The sequence below is a fragment of the Pagrus pagrus genome (genome assembly GCF_965226575.1).
Source record: "Pagrus pagrus genome assembly, chromosome: 7".
Taxonomy (NCBI): Eukaryota; Metazoa; Chordata; class Actinopteri; order Spariformes; family Sparidae; genus Pagrus; species Pagrus pagrus.
The window spans coordinates 28,531,649-28,554,953 of record NC_140191.1 but is presented as its reverse complement, the minus strand read 5'-3'; the positions used below and the strand labels follow the sequence as shown (position 1 = coordinate 28,554,953).

At 41.2% G+C, this 23,305-nt stretch overlaps 2 protein-coding genes across 2 annotated transcripts in view; both read right to left on the bottom strand.

Annotated features, from left to right (window-relative positions):
• LOC311260582 (low-density lipoprotein receptor class A domain-containing protein 4-like) overlaps positions 1-11,117 on the bottom strand; it is a 284,242-nt gene extending 273,125 nt beyond the window's left edge. The window contains exon 1 of the mRNA XM_084358599.1: positions 10,939-11,117. The gene's annotated coding sequence lies outside the window, so the exon portion shown is untranslated. The remainder of the gene's footprint in view (positions 1-10,938) is intronic.
• Positions 11,118-12,550: 1,433 nt separating this feature from the next.
• The window catches only part of cep192 (centrosomal protein 192), a 39,036-nt gene continuing 28,281 nt past the window's right edge, over positions 12,551-23,305 (bottom strand). Inside the window, exons 48-52 of the mRNA XM_084358598.1 lie at positions 22,772-22,891; positions 19,182-19,294; positions 15,881-16,007; positions 15,504-15,562; positions 12,551-14,114 (exon numbers count right to left, since the gene is read on the bottom strand). Of these exons, the coding sequence (XP_084214724.1) occupies positions 13,982-14,114; positions 15,504-15,562; positions 15,881-16,007; positions 19,182-19,294; positions 22,772-22,891 (552 nt within the window). The 3' untranslated portion in view covers positions 12,551-13,981. The remainder of the gene's footprint in view (positions 14,115-15,503; positions 15,563-15,880; positions 16,008-19,181; positions 19,295-22,771; positions 22,892-23,305) is intronic.

Here is a 23,305-nt window from a genome sequence, read left to right as displayed (position 1 = left end):
GTAATAAACATCTTATCCATTTGTTCCAGCGATGGAGGTGTGTATTTTCATACAGAGCGGGTAAGTGAGGTCCGATCACAAGCGGTCACTCCAGACACATGTCGAGACGTATGTTAATGCCAGGTGTGAACTTGCGTCGTAAAGCTGCACACTGTGATCAGATCACTCAGGACGGATGTTGATCAAAATGTGAACTCATAGTAAACACACAGCCTGCTCTCATCAAGCTACTGGGAAACATCTCTTTTGTTAGATGAAAATCTCTCTAATTATTCATGGGCTGAGGACGACACTGGCTTGTTATATAATTGTTCAAACTATACTTCTGTAGTCTTCATTGAGATTCTTAGTCTGCAGCGTTACGCATTAAAGAGCATGTAAGTCTTTGATTTGAGTGAAATGGAAAAACGTAAGAAGTTGAGGTTTTTGGGGTAAATCACTGATGTGAAATGTGTGTTTATCTCTTTGTCTCCAATCTTTTCTCCCATGCAGGGACTTTACTGAATTATTAAATCACTACTTACGCTTTGTGGTTGAGTGAAACAACGCAAACAAGGACGAGCTGAATTAAAGTAAGTGACTTGAAGTAAGTGAATGGACTGTTTGACAAAACTGTTTCAATGTCCTCTGTGAAACTCGCTTAAAGAGTAAAACAATATCAAATTGCTTTCTCCAGCACTTTTTGGTCGTTTCTAGGGCTTCTTAACTACTTCATCAACGACTTAATACTGCAGTTTGCAGACTGCTCCTAATCAGTGTGGGAACTGTGGAGCCATTAGCCAAATGCTGAGGAGTTTCTCTTCTCTAAAGCTTGAGGGCTGTGAGATCTGTCAAGTGGGTTCCCAAAGAAGCAAAAGGCAAGATAAATGAGAAGGGGGGAACAACTCCTGCTGGAAAAAGAACTGTTTATTCACAATAACCATTGTTAATACAGCAAAGCAACAGCAAACATGTCTTCCTTCATGAATGATGAAGTCCCCCATCACAACCATATATTACCAGTGTGCATTGTGTAACCTCCTTTCAACCTGTAATTGTAGCATCGGCCTAAGTCAGTGTGATTTGAAAAACCAGTGCTAGATGAAATGTATTATTCAAATAGCTGTTTCTGAAATCCAATTACTGGTATCTGACACACTTCACATGATGCATGTCACGATGAACGATGTAGCTCCCCCCATGGGCCAAACAGTGTATTAGTGAAAATGATCAAACAAACACTATAGGTGAGATGTATAAATCCTCTCAGATATAATCAGAATATTACCTGTAATAACAGAGGTAACATGTGAGAATGGTCACTGTAACAGAGAGAAGTGATTTCACTCACTGTGCCTGATCAGACTTCTGGTGTGAGTGTACAGACTGTGTGTTATTGACATTTGATTGATGCTCTGCTGCACCTGTTTGGGAGGAACAATTTACGCCTTACTAAAATGTGACTGCAGCATCAAGTATGAAAAAAATACCAGAATTTGAAGAGTTGACCCGAATGCTTCTGAGCTTCTACTGTTTCCATGGCAATCATGGCTGTAGCCAGCTATGAGGTCACTGAGGTCCAGACCTCTGTATTTATTTCCTTAAAAAAATAGACCTACTGGCAGTTCTACTTTTAATAATCTGTTTTTTTTTATTTTTCAGAAAGTACACCTTGCACAAACACACGAAAGTTGAAAATAAGATGAACAATGGAAAAATTGAAAGGAAAAATGAATGAATGAATGAATACATACATAAATAACAGAGAGGAAATAAAATGAAATAATTGCAATCGTAACAGAGGTGTTACAGAGATGAGCTGCAGCACTATGAAGACACAAATGAAAAACAAGTCACGTCACGCTTGGTTGGGCCATTGACAAAGTGGAATCTTCTTGATTAGTTCAACAACCCTGAACCACTCAAAATGCTCTTCATTATATAACTCAACAGGGTTTGTAGCAGCCTTCTCCATGACTAACACGTCCAGAAAAGATCTCAGCCACTGATCACCATCCATTGAATCTGTACATTTCTAGTATTGTGCAATAAGTCTCTTGGCCATCATACAGCCAATGGTTAACAAATGTTTATGTTTAGTCCAAGAGCCTTGGGGTGTACAGTCCAACAGGTACAGCAGAGGGTCCCTGGTGACTGTTTGACTCAGGAAGACCCCAAGAAAAATGGTCACTTTATTCCAAATAAACATGATAAAGTCTCCCTGTCTTGTCGACAATGCCAACACATATCAGAATCTAACAAGCCTATTCTATTTATTCTTACGGAGGTGAAATATACGCTGTGTGCAATGTTATAGTTAATACATTTATTTTTCACAGATTAGGAGATTTTGTGAATGTTTTTTTCCAATTGTGCAAATACCTTTAAGGCCACTCCACTTATCGACATGGGGGGCATTTAACAATTTATAAACCTTGGAAACAATTTTCCTTTTATTCCTTATTGTATTTTGCAAGTCTCCTTCTAATTTTGATTTGGTTTGGGTATAATCACTGTCTGCCCAAAATAACCAGAAAGCTGTGCCCTTATCTGCATATAAGCTAAGAAATCTTTATCCTGAAAACTATACTTGTCTTTGGCTTGAGCAAATGTGAGTAGTTTTCTTTAATGGGGTCCCATCAAGTCCACAAGTCTTTCAGTACCCTTAGATTTCCAAATCTCATTTCTCAAAGGCTTGCCACCCTGTGTGAACCTGTAGTTATCCCACAGGGGGATATCTGGTGAGTTCTTACACTGAAAACTAACAAGTGATTGAAATATTCTAATAGTTTCACAGGAAGACTTAATCAATTCTCTATTGTTTTCTTTTTAATGGGTGAATTAAAAGAGGGAGATTTTGTCTTCCATGTTATCCAAAATGTCCTGTTCCATGTCTTCCCAAGCAGTCTCCCTGGGTTTTGAGCCATAGCCCCACTTCAAAGGATAACTAATATTGAAAGCTATACTTCCAAAGATCAGAGAGGCCTCGCCTTCCGTTCTCTCCGTTTATATGCATCGTTATACAATTAAGCCTAGGTTTTTATCATTCCAATAAACTTTCTAAAAATTGCACTGACATCTTCTCAAAAGGGAGAGAGATTGCAGCAATGAGATAGGTCAGCCAGGGTAACACATCCTTTTTTAGCTTGTCTATACATCCCCACAGTGACATAGGGAGGGATTTCCATCTCTCTTAATCGTCCTTAATGCCCAGTAGGAGTTTTTAATTTTTTTTTACATTAAATGAGGTAATATCATTAATGTCTGATTTAAGGGTCGCACCTAAATATCTAATGCCCTGAGGTGTCAAGCTACAAGGTAAGTTACTGATGGAGGTTCTGGCACAATGCATATTCAGTGGCAAGGCCTTGGACCTATTAAAGATGGGGCGACTCTCGCGGGTGACTCTCTTTCGCCTATATGTATATATGTATTTAGGTACAGTATACTGGTCATTTAGGGTGGGCCAGTTGTACAAGTAGGTGGGCCGAGGAGACCAAATTCAACACACCGTTATGCCGTTTTTCCACTTGCACTTTTGGCCATGACGAGTCAAACTGAGCCGCGCTGATTTGCTTTTCCATTACCAGTTTTACTGCGTCGAGTTAAACAGTGGCTGCCCTGCCTCCTAGCGGACCGTGGTGACGTCTCGCGACTGCAGCCAACCCGCAACAGGCACCGTCTCCCCCTAAAATCTTTGCTCAACTCACTGGAAACCTGGTAGAAAGCCGTGTTCAGCTCTCAGTACTGTACTGATGGTACTTTCAAACATCTGCTGTGTTTTACTGTTTCATCGTGTTCACTCTCAGCTGTTTCAGGAGTCATGTTTAGTTGCTGCTGGTGAAAACATGTTTCCTGTAATGCTGCTTCATAATAAAAAGCTTTTAAATTCCAAAATAACGGGGGGGCTCCTATTGTGAAGAAGTTATAGTAAATGAAACGTGTTTGTAACTGAATTAGCAGAGCCACTTTGTTAGCAGTGATTCTTCGATAGTACTGCAGATTGGGACATGCATGTCACCGTCAAGCAGGTAGCCCAGTTGTGATGGAAAAGCAAAACCCCGGTCGTGCTGGGCCGCCGTGCCCAGTCACATCGAGTAGAGCCAGGCCGGCAGATGTGATGGAAAAAACTGCAATACATGATTAAAATTAGGGATCACTGGGTTTGAACATTGTTGAAAACATTTGGGAAAATTTTAGCACACAGCTCAACAAAACATATAACAAAGGTCAAGTTGTTTATAACCAGTTTAATGCAGAAATGTTACATATTATAACTTTAAGTCATTCTTTTATTGAGGCAGAGTTTCTTCGGCTGTTTGAGTTTAGAACATTTCAACTTAAAGTTTATTTGTTGAATTTAAAAAAGTACATTTCTGAAAGGCATCAAAAGAAAACACTATCATATCAGTATCCAGCGTTAATTCTGGTGTGTCTGTAAGCCTACTTTATCTACTACATAGAGGGGCTGGAAATGTAAGCAGCATGACTGATGACTGATTCACCCTGCAAAATCTCTATAAAGTAAAGGAAAAAAAAAATCATCTATATATGCTTAAATCTAGCGAACAATTTAACCAACCCATGAAATTTCCAATAGAGATAAACAGGATTGCTGCATGGAACAGGCTGCAGTGGTTTTACAACCCGTACAGAAATATCTCTGAAAAGCTGTTCTGTGTTCAGTGAATGAGTGAGATTAACTTCCACACAGGATACACACCTCAATGCTGTGATTTCTGCAGGGGAGCACGGAAGAATATACCATGTTTTGGCAAATAAGTTCTTTGATCAACTTATCATGGTGTGCCAACTGGGGTTAAAAATAAAACCACGGCTTGTCTCAGAGGCTTTCAAGCAGCACTTTGATCTTCCATTTGACTAGCACAACATTTTAGGATTTATTCAGTCAGAACTCAGCCAGATGATTGGTTCTGGCCAAGGAGAGATGTTAAAAACACTAAAATTGAAATAGATATGTTAAAAATGTTTTCCTTTCTCTGGCCAGGATGTGAAATCTTGCTTGTAGTGCTTTTCAAAGGATATGCTGCATCTCAAACATAGATTTTTTTTTTTTCATGTGTTGCCAAATAACTTCAAAGAAATTGTTGTATCAAGCTGTTTTCTCCAAACCCTTCTCAAGTAGTTGTAGAGAAGATTAGACTCAGAAAACTGAGCTGTAGCTTAAATATAATGATCTTTTCTTGATTAATTATACAGCAGCATGAATAATCCATTTTGGATGATTACATAAAGAAAACAGTTCCAAGGAGGATAAGGTGAACAAACTCTGAATGAGAAGTATCGTGTTCCAGCTCATCAGTCTGTTTTCCTTTCACATATCACACTCTTTGCATTATGTTCACTCTGTAAAGTCACATACGCCCCACTTACTGCAGGAAAACAATAATAGGCAGTTCATACAAAGACACACACTCCCGTGAGCACAACCCAGACAAAGATGCACACACTTTGGTGCAGGCTGGCACTCGTCTTTGCCCGTCTCGCGCCTTCTCCCCACCAACACAATACTGTCACATTTTGGCGTGTCACATGGGCTCAGAGACAGACAAGGCCGTATTATCAACAACTGGCTGGAGCTCAGGTCCTGCGTGTGTGTGCGTGTGTGTGTGAGCTGGAATTCAGTGGTCAGACTAAAGTGTGTGTATGTGTGTGTGTGAAAGAGAAGTTGTGTGAGAGTTCAGGTTGAGGCTGAGCCGTCAGCGGCAGACAAGCCCCGTCAAGCACTCCTCCTCTGTCTAACACACACTCAGCCTCTCGCCTCGGGAGGTGAGAAGCCGCTAATTGGCAAAGGGTGAAACACACACACACACACGAATGCGCGCTCACAGTACACACATGCAATGACGGTCAGTTACTGTCACGCACACACAGACACACACACACACACAAAGTAGAACAAGGGACATACAGAAACAGAAACAGACAGATGGACACAGACGTCTGGCTCTGAGAAGCAGTTGTACAGTGAGCTGTGTGAAGCAGACACACAGAACGACCTGGTAGACGAGAGCACATTACTGCAGCTAATAATACACAGTCTGCCCGCTGACTTTCTCAACTTTCTCACTTGCTTATTATTTTATGATTTGATGCTTTTGCTTCAGTTATATATTAATATATTCTACCTTTGCATTTTAGCTTGCGCACAGAAAGAGAACGCTCGCCCTCTGTTTGTTCTTTGCTTTAAATACAGGTTGAATTAAATAAGACACTGCAGTCCCTGTTAAATCTGCTCTGTGATTAGTATTTCTACACATGCACAGCACTGGAGTGGAATATGTCTTCTAATCACCAGTCACTACATCTAGTTTGCATCTTGTGTTAATATTCTGTTTTTTGTGTTATTTGGAGCATATAGCCTTGTCCATGCTGTTATGGGCAGGCAGTCTCCAAGGTGCTCACAATACCTAATCAATGGAGGCCGTAATATTAGGGAATTAAATGTGGTTATCAAACACTTAAAAAATGATAAAGATGTGTAACAGAGACAGGATAATTTACAGTTAAACAATCTGACATCAGTGCGCTGAAACAGTTGACTTCACTGGGAATTTAAGAATTATATATTACCCCAAACATCTTTTTCTGCATTATAATTTCTAAAAAAACAGAGTTTTATATTGGCACATTTCGAACAACATATGCACCAATAACAGATATACCTGTGAAAGACATAGGATATATCTGAGGTATATCTGTGATTGGCCGATATATATAAAGGTAAGGCTATAGACAATATTGGAAAGTAAGTAAAGCTTGACCAAAGAAAAACTGCCAGAAATAACTAGACCTAAGGACTACACACTTATTCACACACTTTTATTACTATAATATGCAAAATTTATTTCGGACAGTGCTTAACCGTTATAGTTTTTTTCTTCTTTGTGTTTTTCTTTGTGTTTTTCTTTGTGTTTTTAGTCTTGTGTTTAAACATCAGGGAAGTTTAGCTGTCTGGGGAGGGAACACAGGACAGGGTTGTAGGTGGGTGATGAGTAATGTCGTAGGCCACCTCCTCTGTTCACGGACGGTCATTCCAGTTTGACAGAGATGGATTCTTTTACTCCTCTGTCAAACCATCTGTCTTCTCTGGCCAAGATGTTTACATTGTTGTCCTCAAAGGAATGATTTTTCTCCTTCAGATGTAAGTGGACAGCAGAGTCTGGACCTGAGGAGTTGGTCCTCCTGTGTTGTGCCATTCGTTTATGGAGAGGTTGTTTTGTTCCCCAATGTACAAATCTGTGCAGTCCTGGCTGCATTGAACAGCATCAACTACATGACTCTGTTTATGTCTGGGTGTGTTGTCTTTAGGACGGACAAGGTTCTGCCTCAGTGTGTTGGTAGGTTTGAAGTGAACCAGGATATGATGTTTATTGAAGATCCTCCTGAGTTTCTCAGATGTTCCTGCGACATAAGGAATGACGATGTTACGTCTTCTCGTCTCCTCCCCTCGGTCTGCTCTGGATCTTTTAGAGGTGTTGACAGAGGTCCAGTTTGGGTAGCCACAGGTTCTAAGTGCTCCCCTGATGTGCTTCTGTTCCTTCTCCTTCCCCTCTGACTTAGTGGCCCGATGGTTTAGGGTTCTGATGACCCCCAGCTTGTGCTCCAGTGGGTGATGAGAGTCGAACAGCTAGTACTGATCTGTGTGTGTAGGTTTTCTGTACACCTCAATGTTGAGGCTTCTGTCTTCTTCAGTGTGTACTGCACAGTCCAAGAAGGGCAGACTGTCTCCTCTGACATCTTCCCGTGTGAACTTGATGTTATGGTCCACAGCATTTATATGTTCTGTGAAGGCTTCCACTTCCCTCGTTTTGATTTTGACCCAGGTGTCGTCCACATACCTGAACCAGTGGCTGGGAACAGTTCCTGAGAAGGTAATCAAGGCTCTGCTCTCAACTTCTTCCATGTAGAGGTTGGTCACTGTTAGGGACACAGGTGAGCCCATGGCACAGCCGTGCTTCTGTCTGTAGAAACCTTCACTGTACTGGAAGTAGGTGGTCGTCAAACAGAGGTCAAGTGTCATACCAACTAACTTAGTCAACCGACTCATTCAATGAAACAAAAAATATGTATCTGTGAGAATTATCTCAGTCTGACTTGTAGTCTTGTATATACATGTACTTGACTTCAGCATAATGAAATAATGAAAAAACAGTCTCTGTTCCATTATAATTAATGAAGACAACATTTTTTCAGTAATGAATTATCAAGCTGAGGGATCTTTAACCCTGAAAGACAGCCATCGGCGGCATAAAAATAACTATTGTTCTAAAATCTTTAATAACTCCTAAAGTGTTATCCATATGCTTTAAAAGCTCCTGTAAAGTAGAATTTATTAGCTTTTCAGAGGCTCCGTCGTGAACATGATTACACCATCCTGTTCTGCAGAATTTATTCATCAAGGAAACCAATGTTGTTTCTTCCTCCAGGCTAATGGGCCATGGTTATGGCCAAAATACTACTTTTGGTGTTCAATGGATAAAATATTTCTCTTTTTAAGTCACTTTTACTTCAATGTTCTCTGCTACAATTTGGTTACCTTTCTGTTTACTCTTTGAACTTTTCTGGAGATATTATTTATTTTCTACATTGTCAGTAAACTAAAATACAGGATTGTCAGACACCTGTTGTTCACTGAAAAAAGCATGGAACAATAGTGATTATAAATGGCTTTAACTTGCTTAGGAAAGTTTAGATGTAAACACAAATATCATATGGAAATCAAACCAGATAAAATCATACAGAAGGATAAAACATCCAAGTACATAATTTTAATTTAAAAAAATAAATAAATAAAAACTCCCTTAGGTTCTGTCAGAATTCACAGTAAAACAACACCAAATTTAGACTGGCATTTAAAAAAAATTCTGGCATATTCATCCGTTCTCAGAACAGCAAATATAATATTGGGACTTTAAATAACAGACTGACATCCTAAATCAAATGACTGCTACAATAGGGTAGGAAAAACAGAATGAATACAGGAGAGTCAGGTACCCCAAAAGTTGTTCAACAGTAGGTCATTAAGAGTTTAAGTCTAATTTTTCATGCTGACCAAAAATAAATGTCAGGAATAATGTACAGAAAAGGTCAATATATAGATGATTGGCACTTAGAGGAATTAAAGTATTACCGGAGACTAATGGTGCCTGTTTCAAGCCTTAAACAGTATGACACCCTGGAACGTTGGCAGTATTTACCTGTCTCCATACTTTTACATGCACACGCATCATCATTATCCACAGGTGTCCTTTTACTGAACCCAACTTAACCAGCTTTACCTGCACAGCTCGGCTCATCAGTACTGCAGCAGCCCAACAGAGGAAACGGGTAAAAGGAAAAAGATGCGACAGCAGTGAACTACACAACTCTACTGCCAATGGCTCTGCCACAAGCATCTGAACTCCACAAAGCACCAAATGGAGTTTGTGTCAGAACAGTGCAAAGTGTGTAAATGAGACAATAAGGGAGGAAAGATGCAAAAAAAGAGCTTCATCGAGAGTGTGGAGGTCACAGGCAGGCAGAGAGGGAGGATTGAAACAGAGAGAAGGCAGAGCAGACAACTGAAAAAAAAAGATAAACAGCATCAAATAAAGGTTGGAGAGATCTTCCTCATCTATAAGTCCACTGAAACCTTGAGAAGGAGCAGAGGCAGGGTGCGGGCTGATGTACAGCCAACCGGTCGGGCAAGAACAAAACTGACCCTTAGCATACACTCGACTATATCAGATGCACTCAGAAGCAAACTCTAGCTCTTTATGTAGCTCACACAGAGTAGCAGAGAACATAGCTCAGTAATCAGATTAATTTAAACCTGATCAGAGGGCTGGAGTCAGAGAGACCAGCGCTCTGCACTGTGCACTGTCACATATAGATCCATGCTTTTATGAGACAGTTGGGTCTGCGAATTGGCGTCAGTAACTTTTTGCGGATGCTGAATTAAATTCAACTTGAGAATGCTTGTATTAGCATCGCTCTACAACAGAAGTATGAAGTACAAATAGTCTGATAGCATGATATATTTAAAAATGACACAGACGCCAAGATTAACATGTCATTGACATGACTATATGAAGTGCCAGGGTTGAAACAGTGCATTCATATGGATGATGTTATCAGTTAATCTACCCCTCATTGTCTTCTAAACCTTTGAGAGGGTGATGGAGAGGAGGAACATGTGTAGTGTGGAAGATGTGGAGGTTTACTGCATCCCAGAATAAGTATCACTTTTTAACTGAGCATGGTGAGAGGATGTATGTGGATAAATGTGTCAGTGCCACCCAGGTGCTCACCCACCCCACAGTGTTAGACACCACACAGTTGTGCACCAACTCATCTCTGATGAGTCCACCTGGTGACACCACCTCATCACACTCACAGCTTCCTCACTGGCATAAAAAAGTTGGTAGCCCTTGGCTTAAAACATGAGTGACAGCTGAGTGTTACCTTTCTGATCTAGCTTCCCAGCTAGCTTGTTCATCATTCATATCAAACAGGGTAAGACAGCTAACGACACACCAGACAGGGAGAGGAAAATTCTTGCGTTTGTCTCTACAGAGGGCTATACATGTTGAAGTTAACACGGAGGTCACTGTCAGTGTGAGAGACAGCGTTGCCCTGCAGGGACACAGACATAGCGGACTGGTGCTGTGGCCCCGGCGGATGAATGGGAGCCAGGGCTAGCCCGCTTGCTGCTAACTTAGCCTTGTTAGCTTAGCTCTGCTGTCTTGCGCAGCTTGGAAAGCAGCTCCAACTCTAAACAGCAACTTCCACCGTCTGGCCCAAAGTCAGAAGCCACACCGGACAGCCTGACTAGCGTTTAGCCACACCAGCTAGCATAACCACAACATTTCTCCAGCCGCCTACGACTACAGCATTATGCGTTAAAAAATACACCAGTGTACAGAAATAACTAAGAAAATGTCGCAGGCTTCCTACCTGTAAATGCAGTCGCTAACGTGCTAAGTCGCCGTGTCTGCTTGTTTAAAGTCTATGATGTTGTGTTGCTAGACGTCAAGTCCAACTGCACTACAGTGGTTTCCAGTCTGGGAAGCAAAATAAAGCCCTGCTGCCCCACAGTACAGTACATGCTGCTGACAGCCGGCCCGGTGACGAGGCTCTGACGACACCTGCAGGATCCCCTGCACACAGCAGCCAGCTGGGCTCAATGTATGATACATTAAAGATACTGAGGTCACACATCAGGAGCAGATGTGCAACAGCAGCCCCAGTGCTGCTCAGTGACTGCTTTTTACATTTCCAAAGAGTGGGTTTCTCATTTGCTCAAAGGTACTTCAGCAGGAAAGCTGTTATTATAAATAAAATGTATTTCTATAATGCCTTTCAAACCCACAGGGGCACAGGAAACACAATACCACTGAGTACAAGAACATGATATATGGAGTAAAAAAAATCTATTAAAAAAAAATATTAAATGCAAAGTCTAAAAGTGTTTGGGAGTTTGTTGGTCCCCTTTGTCTACAGCCTTGACTGTGGGGCTTTGATCTGAGGGGTCTCGGTGCAGAATATATGAAGCAAAGCCAACATTTTATTCTGAAAAAAAAAAAAAAAAATAGTACTGAACAAATTGAAGTGTACCTGCTATGCAAGACAAACTGTGTTCATGCTTTGGCATTGGATGGGCTTCATAAGAGACAACGCAGGTGTTCTGTCATTCTAACTTCATCTTCTTATTGCCAGCAACTGTATGCTGCATGCTAACCAGTACAGCTTCCAAACTGTATGTAACGCTGGCTTGATGTCCTGCTCTATGCCCATCTTTTATTGAGTTCCAATTCATACCTAAATATTTACTTGTTGCTTTTTGTTGTGTAAAAAAGGGAGTGAGCAGTTGTCATTACTACACCCTGTTTACATTTCTCCAATGTAAAAGTATAATTACCACATTGAAAATGCTTCAAATAGACTCCTTCTCCCTCAATAAAAAATCCAGAATATGCAAATAATCATTTCACAATTTACATTTCCAGATACAAGATGTCTTCTATGTCTACATCTGTACTTCACTGTGTTCATTCTCAGTGTATGTGCACTGGAGGTCTCAAGTTTCCACATCACAGTTGTGTATGCTAAATATTGGACCAGGATTGGCTTCCAAACTATTTGTGATTACACAAAACATGCTCGTAGCCCCGGCTCTTAAAATCTGATTTTCAATTAACACAGAAAATTTACATTTTGAGCAATGAACATGAAAACAGCCTTTTGTGTCAAACTCCAGTCATACATTATTCTGCACGGTGAAGCTCAAACATTTAACTGTAGGAACAAGAAGCAACATATTTTTGACCGGAGGAGGACTTAAAAGATTAAATGAATGCAAATATACACTATTATATCTTTTAGTGGATACTTGCAGTCCTTATATTGGTCCTACTTAGGTCAGTAATTAGTAGTAAAAGTCAGAAATTAAAGGAATGATGTAATCTTAAGGCCCTGGCTCTGTCATATTAGCACATCACATTAGGAACAGGAAGGGAAATAAACAAAAACTCTGGCAGCCGTTTGAAAGGATTCAGGAAAGCCAAGCTATTTATCACAAAACTTTATTTAAAATGTGTACAGACAACAATATATTACATTATTTACTATTTAAAGCATGTGCAAACTGTAAACCAAAATATGTCATGTCGGGTGCTGTCAGGGCATGTTGAGAGCAGCCTGTGACAATATATTGCCTTCATATAATCATACTGTATATCAAGCTTGCTCTACAAGCAGGAAAGTGATGTTCAACACTAGTGTTTTCCATGTCCAAAGTGTTGTCACAATGTGTGGCATCTAACAGCTTAACAACACATCCTTGATGAAGTTTACGTACATTTCCCTGTGCCATTCCACTTCCAAAGCTGATTATGGATGTGAATCCAATACCCCCTGGCAATTTTGGCCATTTGCCCCAGAGCCAAAAGAGGAAATAGGAAGCTAATTTTCTGTGACTGGAACAGTGATTAACACTGTTTTGCCATGGTAACCATACTAAGCAGGCCTGGCAAGCTGCCGAACAAAAACCCCACCGGAGGAAACTCTTTGAGCATGTAATAACAATCATTAACCATCCTAATGCCCTGATCAGGACTAAATTAAGTACATCTGGACTGTTTGGAACGAGTCTTGGAGGTTGCTGGGCAGTCAACACATGGTGCTGACAAAGGCCGCTGTGCAGGTGGGCTCTGCATGATGAGAAGCCATTTACATGGAAAACACACCAGTACAGAAGGTTAGGACCATTTTATGAAATGAATACAGACGGAGATTTGAAAATCTGAGGATTTTTTAAGTAAAAAAAAACCCAGAAACCTTAAATGTGCTGTGGTCTAGCTACAATCACATGTTTATAACAGAAATTACTTACAAAAAAAATATGCACAGGCCCCTTTTTCAGATTTTTACGGCTTGGCTTAAAAAAAGAATCCCTGCAGCCATGTTCCCAAACAACCAAACAAGAGACAAAGACATTCCTGTGTGACTAACTCAAAGTAATCCTCAACGTATCCCAACTGGTCCTGTCTCACAGAGGCCATGGCAACAACAATGCTGCCTTGTGATATGACTCAGGGACAAGGCAAATACCAGTTCCAGACTAAAGTGACAAAAATCATTAGCTCTTTGAAATGCCAGAGTGGGGCAGACTAATTGTGAGGCAGTCAGTCCAAATCATTCAGCTTCAGGCACAGTCATTTTTCATGGGCCAGCTGAGGACACCTGTGCCACCTCCAGAGGCACAAAGGGCTGTGCTGGCAGTCGAGTCTCAGTCATCTCCAGTTAATCAGCTAGAGTCCACATCTCTGAATACAATGAGAGGACGGATTTAAGTACAGCGCTGCTTCCATTTGATCCTTAGCAGTTGGCCTTTTCCTCTCTGTTGCTCTCTTCTGTCCCATGATGAATAGTACAGAGAAGAGCATACACCATAAGCCAGCCAGCATGAGGAGGTGGCGTAGGATGGTAGATGGTGAATTCAAGGTACTGCCTCACCGGTCAGCTGAATAACAAGACTTCCACTTGTTTCTGACTGAATGAGCAGCAAACCAGCCTGTCTGCCTGCAGTACTAGGTTTGAACTGGACAGGTAGCTTCAGATAATGCTGTGATCTGAGGGGTGGGATAGAAGAATGACAGTTAGTAGATAATTAAAAAATAGATAAACAATTGTTTCAATTTTAAATGTTTAATGCGTGAATACATACTTGTGCTGCGCAATATATTGATATTATATCCTTGCAAGACATATATATATATATATATATATATATATATATATATATAACCTTGCAAGACTGTATATATATATAGAGTTTGATTGATTGATATATTATATATATATATATATATATATTATATATATATATATATATATAATATATAAAATGTTAGATTTGCTGCATTACAGTAAGTAATGACTACTCTACTTGTTCTAATACTTGTGTATCACGCTATGGCCTATCACCCAGGCCCAATACATACATAAATACAAATGTTCACATAAATAAAAAAATTTAAAACAAATCAAGAACTTAGGACTGACACTAGACTAAAATTAACCTTAAGACACAGAACTCATAAAGGAAAACTAATATAAATCCATGTGCCCAACATAATAGAAAATAAATGGGGAAACATGGGTATATTATGTTCAGTGTTGATGTGGTTGTAATTAGAGAGCATGATAAGACCAAGGAAGTAAATACATTTCTTGTATTTGTGATTTTATCTTTCCCTATTTCAACAATGCAAAACACATGTTGTGCCCATTCTGAACTCAGTCTCACATCAAAAGAACACAGCACAGCTGATACCTGTGACCTGGCAAATTCTCCCAATGGCCTTAGTTAGCCAAAACATCAGTAATCCTTGAGGCCTCAGGTGTGGACGGTATTATTATAATTACACAGACTCCATGTTACATCAAAGAGCATGCTTTGAATTTTACTTACCATTCCTTCCTAACTAATTAGTAAGGAATGGTAATATCTAGTAATACTGAGGGGTGGCATGATTTTGATTCCAAAGAAAAAAACTGATCAAAACTGGCTTACAATTTGGACCGCAATCAAAAGCAGGATTTGCAATTCTAATATTTTTCTCTCTCCACTACTTGTAAGGTCAGAAGAAAAAAAAAAAAAGTTATTCAAAGACAACACATCTAGCTTACAGATAGCCAGCAGCTGCACTTCCAGACACTACTCCTTCGTGCACAAAGATAATCAACTGACTGGTACCAGAGGAGACTCCAACAGTCAGAAAAAATTGGTTTATTTAAAAAAAAAAAAAGAAAAAGAAACAAACAACAACATCGAGAATGAAATCAAAGACTTGGAGAATCATGACATCACTATTAATACCTAATCTACGTTGCTTTCTCTAATTAAACTAACAGTAGACCTACGAAAACCCTAAAGGGGAGGCACAGAAACACAAACATCCAGTATCATAAGTGCAGAATGGAGAGTTTCTGTCAGGCATAAAGACCACTGGACTCACCTCAGGGAATATTTGGAATGCTTGATGTGGAAGGGCTCCCTAGGGTTTACAAATTTCAGCTGCAAGTAATTTAGAGAAGCCACACATCAAAAATCAAATCCATGCAATGCACAGTGACAAATTGTTAGGGGTTGTTATTACATTTATCATGCAGTACAGATAAATCAAGTCAGTCATGCAATTGCTGTTAGCTGTATGGAATAACTGTATACACAATGTGAGCTAGCATCTACATGGTCACCAACTCTTTTAAAAGACACTTTTCTGGAATACCAAGTGATGCATATTTATATTCGGTATTCCAGTTCTTGCCACAGTAAGCAAGACAAACATTTTTTTTTCTTCCTATGTCTTCATGAGAATAAAGCCTGCCTCACCTCATGAGTGTCGGACGAGTTGTTGCGGATGTTGACCTTCAGAGTGCTGGACTCACCCAGCCTTGTGGCTGGGAAGGTGTAGAGATCCTGTGGAGAATACACACCCCTCCGCACAGCCTCCTCCTGGCTGAGAATTACAAATTATGCCAGTTTTAACAGGAAGCATAACACACTCACCATCTGAAGATGAGACACTCTAAAAACATTACTTACAATACATTAAATGAGCGTTACGAATCTAACTAAGGTCCTATGAATTCTGGATGACTGCCATAGACGATATGTAAAACCGGGATATGCATCACGGACATGCGCAGGAGGTCGAGACATAATATCTCATGTGACTTGGATGATGCAAGCAACCTGATAAAGGGGCCTGGCACCCAGCAGTTGACTTCTATAGAATCTTCTCATCAAGACCTTATTTACTTCTGTAACTCTCGTTCTATTTCATTCTTCCTGACCTCCAGAGATGGTATGTAATACCTAGATGACCCATACCAACAAAGCCGTGAGGAGTCTGTACTCACCGAGCCTCAGTTGCAGACCAAAGGAGCAGACAAGACCGCTGTTGCCACAGTATAAGGGGCAACCGCATTAACCCTGTATTACCAGGAAAAGGTACAGGAAGAAGCCCACGTAGCTGCAGCACAGATGTCGCTCAGTGGGACACCACTCAAGGCAGCCCAAGAAGTGGAAACAATTCTGGTTGAATGACACTTCACAGGGGCACCTGGAGGTCCCTGAGCCTGTATGCCTGTGTTATGGTATCAACAACCCAGTTTAAGAGCCTCTACTTAGACAAGCCACTACCCTTCCTGTGCCCTCAATAACAAACAAATAGTGCATCAAACTTATGAAACCCAGCCGACACATCCAGGTAGTGTCTCAGAGCCTCAACAGGATAAAGGAAACTCACATCAACGTGTAGCTCTTCTGCCCATGGCTGCGGGCAAAGACTGCCAAACTGATAACCTGATTGATGTAAAAAGCTGAAAGGCTCTTGGGAAGAAATGAGGGGCTGGGCTACCCCAGACCCATCAGAATTCCAATGCAAGCAGTCCCTAGCAACTGACAGGGCATGCAGTTCACAAACCCAGACAGCCATCTGAGGTCAGCCTGTTCAAGGGGTTCAAATGGTGGTGAACATAAAATTCTAGGACAATAGACAAATCCCATGAGGCACCTGTGTGACATGTGGGGGCCACAACCAGAGAGCACCTTTCAACATGCCGAGCCAAGACGGCAGCAACATACAGCTTAATTGTAGAGACAGTCAGCATCTGCAAATATCTGAGCAATACAGGAACAGAGCAACTCTCCTGGTCCACCTGCTGATCCCTACACCAATCAGAAAGCAGTTACCAACCATTGGCATACAGCGCTCTTGTAGAGGAAGCTTGAGTGTTAAGTATGGTTTGGACCACAGCCTGTTCACAGGAACTCAGTAGCAAGTAGGGACTGGTATCGTTAAGATTTTAACAGGACTACAACTCTTACCGCTACCATTCATTGATCCAGTACTTTAACGGCACTCTTATCGGTCCTTTTGCTACCTTTTTAAGAGACAACGGGCATCCAGTCTTAGACGCTCATCTTAAGATACTCTCAGAGAAACAATGGAGACATGAATAGCACGCATCTGTTTCAGTCTTTGGGTCTGGCTAGCACCTCTGAAGTTTGTCAATGTACGCCATTAAGGATAGGCAGATGGTTGTGGAATGCACATTTCAAAAGGGAGCAGCCTCTACATCAAGACCAAGCCACGATATGGCAGATTGAATGACTTGCTTTACTGTTTAAAAAGGCCTGCCTCAGCATCCTTGAAGGACTCTGCTTCTGACCCGTGAGAGCATCAGTAGGATGGGATGAATTGGAGGGGGAGTGGGGACTCCCCCTCCAATTCATCCCATCCTACTGATTCCTTATCAATTAAAAGATTCCCTGAAGCCACAATAGTTAATGCATCCTCATCATGTTGGCTAGCAACGGAGGGTAAAGAGGCTAGGGGGTCACCCTCATCCACAGCCTGGAGTGGCAGCTCTGCTGAAACCGTAGTGACAGCCGCAGCAGAATGACTGCCGGGCTGTAGGTTGAGAAGAAGGGCCTTAATCTGGGCAAACTCAGAGGCCAAGGATTCCAAAGTCTCCTTCAAAGAGGTACATCACACTTTTGCTTCTTCTTAGTGTTGGAGGCGTCACCATGTGTGTACCTGTGGTGCTGAGAACCTGAAGGGGGGCCAAATGCAGGCATCCCTAAGGGAGGTAAATCAGCCTTAGTAATGATCCTGCCCAAACTGACCAATCTTGCGGCTCTCTGTCAACAGCATGCAGCTGCAATTAGTGCAAGCATTATCCGTCAGAGCCTGTCTTAGGTGTTTGATACCAAGACCTGGTGGACATCTGTCATGGTCATCCTCTGGGCTAAGAGGGACTATGCAAGAGTTGCAAACGGAGAGCATAATCAGCAATTTCAAGGCGAGGTTGTTGTCAAAAATCAGCAAGGGGTGTAACCCGAGGGAAAATATTGTCTAACAGGCAGTAAGGGAAAGAGCCTGTTCCTGCCCCAAACAGACACTGTTAAGGATACTTTGTTGGTATAATGTCTCAACCTCCTGCGCATGCCTGCAATGCATATCTTGGTATTACATACGGTCTCTGGCGGTTGGGAAGAATGAAATAGAACTCAGTCATTACAGTGAATTTATGAGCTCCTTAAAAATTGACACATTAATGACTTCATGTCTCGGATGCTGGATTTTTTTCCTTTCATGAAGACTAAAGCCAACCAAATATACACCAAATTCTATAATCATCTATATTTTTGTGTGTGTCTATCAAATTGAGCTTTTTTAAAAAATTATTTCTTCGGCATTTTTATGCACCACACAGTAGAGAGATGACCGCTAACAAGGAGGGTGGGAAGATACGGGGAACAATATGTAATGCGGCGGTTCATGGGCTGTATCATAAATCCCTAGGCCACAAGGCCAGCCCAAACTGAACTTTCTTTAACAGAGGTTAAACAGCACTGGTGGTCAGTCATTGCACTGTTACTCTGATATCTAAAGATTCAATTTAATTAGCTTTATACAACACAATATTATATTAAGAAATTGCTGTAGTACCTACCTTTATGCTAGTCACAAAAAACAAAAGTTAAATAAGTGAAGGAATCAAGACATAAAAATCAAACGATTTCTGTGGAGGTAGTTTTGTGGTAATATCTTCTACACTGGTTTATATGTTTTAATACTGGTGAGGATGACATGAGTGTTGACTTGTAGCTAAGCAGGTCTCACCTGGTTTTGCCAGCTGAGGCATCAGCTCTCTTCCTGCTCTTAACTGTGGCCTCTGTCTTCACCAGAGAGCATTCTCCTTCCTGTGGCCCTTCCACTGGTCCACACTTTGATCCCTTCAGACACAGAAAAAACATATCACCCGTTCAGACCTGGTATCAACATACATTCTGAGTGATCCCATTACAAGTGGACAGCTCTAAGTACAGGTGTGAACATCCCCTTTGATCACTCCGACCACATTCTGAGGTGGTCCACATTCTTTTGACAATGTATACTTGGGCCATATTGGAGGACTGCCTACTCAACTGACGTCCTCCTTGAAATAACAAGGAGAAGCCACAACAATAATCATAATGGATTAAACACTGATTTCCATATGGTTCACTGTAAGGTCAGTAATGTGTTTGGGTTCTCTTAACCTGCCGATTAGCAGCAGATGCTTGTTTCAAATAACCCTTTAACTGGACACCCTTATAAAGCATGTGATTTTAAGAGTTGCATGAGGAGAAACTTAACTCTATAAAGCGGCGAGTTTGTCGCAGCATTGCTTTACCGACCTGTCTGTTTTAATATCTAAAGTGCGCCCTGTCTGCCTCCGTGTCTGAAGTGCGTTGTACAAATACAGTAAATGATAACTCTTTGACACCTGAGTACAAAGTCTTCAGACTCCCTTAAAAAAAGTTGAATATTGAGAGTTGTTACATTGGCAGAAACTTAATAAACTTTGTGAAACTCTGTCTACAAAACATTCTTAACCATTTGTGCCTACAAATTTGGCAAATGTATATATATGGACATATTTCTATCTTGTGTAAAAAAAAGTATCTGTTTGTTCCAGTGATGTAGGTGTATATTTAAATAAAGAACAGGGAGTTAATGCCAGGTGTGAATGAACGGGCTTAAAGGTCAGCCTGTAAAGGTCATTCTGAACCACCAGTGGTTGCAGTTCAGCGCCGGCATGTTGGACCCAAACATACTGGCGTGTCAGCCACACCTCCCCTGGTTTCCCCGCAGACTTTTGCACTACTTTTGAAGTGTTGAAGGATAGGTCGAGCTATTTTCATGCAAATGCAGTCTTGACTCTGGTGTTTGTCCCCAAAAGTGTACACACACACACACACACACACACACACACACACACACACACACACACACACACACACACACACACACACACACACACACACACACACACACACACACACACACACAGTGTCTATAAATGGTTGGGCCAACAATTCTGAACGGAGAGGGCTATTCAAAACTAAAAACAGAGAAGCACAATAATAATAACAATAACAACAATAACAACAACCCACTAATAATAATACACAGAGAGGGAGTGTGACGTCACTCTCTGCTCAGGAAGTGTTTACTCCACTATGTCTTTACATAGCAAATAGTTGTTTCCTGATATCTAGTGATGCTGAATGTTGTATATTGGACCTTTAAAGCTGTCCACTTGTGATCAGATCGCTCAGAACGGATGGTAAAACCAAATGTGAACAGTCTCTTAAAGGATAACTACCGTTTTTTACAACCTGGACCTTATTTCTAGCAAAATATATTATCATTTACTCACCCAGATAACTTTGGTGTCATTTGGCGTCGTTCAGACGAAATTAGATCCAGTGTAGCGCCGATATGCGATATGCGAGTGACGGGGCATCGACACAAAGCCTCTATATAACGCATTATCTGCCACGAAACTAGTTCATTTCACCAATATTTTGTTACGATATGCTAGTGCTATTTCCCTCTGAGTCCGGGCTCATCTATTATCAACATCCGGGGTAGGTTGACCTACTACCTCTGACCTGGAAGATGTCGTCTCTGAGCTGCGCGCGCACCCGCGACAGCCCGGCCTTTTTACCTGTAGCTGCTACTGCTAGTTTGACCCCGGATGTTGATAACAGACGAGCCCGGACTCAGAGGGGAATAGCACTAGCGTATCATGGCAAAATATTGGTGAAATGAACTAGTTTCGTGGCAGATAATGTGTTATATAGAGGCTGTGTGTCGATGCCCCGTCACTCGCATTATATGGATATATCGGCGCTACACCAGATCTAATTTCGTCCGAACGACTTCAAATGACACCAAAGTTATCTGGGTGAGTAAATGATCATATATTTTGCTAGAAATAAGGTCCAGGTTGTAAAAAACGGTAGTTATCCTTTAAGGATCTTAAAGTGTAAAATACATGGCTGCCATCTCCATACTACTTCAAGACAGCTGGTTAGTAAAGAAGAAGCTGAATTGATTTTGACACTTCACTTTAACACTGCATCTAAGAAATAAGACAACAACAAAAGCATTACCATCCTAGCCACTTAACCTACTTATGTGGAGCCATCTATCTGACATCCCACTTGCTGTGCATGTATGCTCTTAAGTTAACTGGGTCTGTCATAACACTTCACATTAAAGCAGCACACACACAAAGCCCGCAGGCCCTTCTCAGCAGGGTGGCTCTCCTTGCCATCCCACAACCCACTTTTCTCATTTGTTAATTCTGTCACTAACACTACAAAACCAAAGTCAAGGTTCTACCGTATGTGCTGGTTTTGTTAAACGGATGGAGGTAATGTCACCGTCAAATACTTTAGGACGCATTCACACTAGGCAATCAGTACTGTGCCCAAGCACATTTGACCCCCAAAGTCCAGTTTGTTTGACTAGTGTGAGCGCTCCGTACCTTGCTCAAGCACGGTACACGTTCTTGGCCCTGGCATGGTTGGAAGAGGTGAGCTTCGGCACGGTACGGTTGCTCATGCACGAGCAAAGGCATGGATGCGCAACGTGGACATCAAGGAAAATCATGTGTATTACGCCGCCTTGCATAATCAAGAAATCCAGAAATGTCAGACGGGCATTTATGACCAAAATGACACATGATAAGCCACAAAAAGTCAGTAAACTCATGTTCTCGGTGTTGTTCTCCATTGTGCTGCGACTGCGCTACGACGTGATGACATATGCACAAGAGATAACCATGCTCAGGCCCGGCTGTGTCTGGAGCAATGCAAGTGCAGGCCAGCGGGGGACCGGGGAGGAGGGACAATTGTGCTTCGTCACGATGAGGAGCAACTCGGCCAAGTGTGAGTGCACCCTTGGAGTGAGCATTTCCCCCAGTGAAAAATGTTTATACACTCATGGTTTATTTTGAAAGTGAAACGAATTAGATGTTAGATACAAGTTTGACTGATGAAGATTTCGACATTTTCCATCTTTGTTGCAGCAAAAGTAAGGATTGTATGTCATTAATTCTTAACCAAATCATAGTTAAGGAGGAAAAAATAAAAACAGTGATGTTACCATGGCTATTTTTGTAGTTTAGGAGCAAAACAAAACTCAGACTTAGAGTGACTCTTAAGCCATGTAGTTTAGTAATCAGATATGTTGTGTGAGTGAAAAACACCAACAATAAAAGGAGCGGTTTTGACAGTATCCGTATTTTGGGCAAAATGAAACATCTAACATTAGAAAAAGTGAAAAGTCTTTTCCAGTATACACACAACTCTATACTACAGATAGACATTTGCTTTCAGCATGGTGTTTAAATCCCAGACTAATAATTGAGTCCTTACAGTGCCACAGAGTTGGAAGCGGATTCTGGTTTTCTGCTGTGGCTCACACACAGGATGGCACTCGAGGTCCCAGAACTGGGCGTAGTCACCTCTGTCCCTGGGCAGGAAAGTTATAGGCACCTGGGAGACCAATAACATAGGAGACACAATGTATTTAACCGTATAAATGCTCGTCATATATGTTCTGCAAGGCCAACTTCTAGAAAAATCTAATTTAAAACTCAATAGTTTTTACTGCTGCAAGGTTTTTAAGTGTAACATACATAAATATAGCTCTAGTATAAGTTAAGGGCGTAAAACCCATCAACGAACAAAATGCTCAAAAAGAAAAGGAAACAAATTTTGAAATTGCACATATCAAGGAGACAGCAGTGTTTCCTATTAATTACCTAGATTCTGGCGGACAGAGTTTATGAACTGCATGTTACACGTCTACACACGTTATTCATGTTTTTAACCTATTATTTTGTTTCATCCTCTCCCTTCTATTAATTTCCAATCCACTCCACTTCCAATGCATTCCCCCTTTTATGC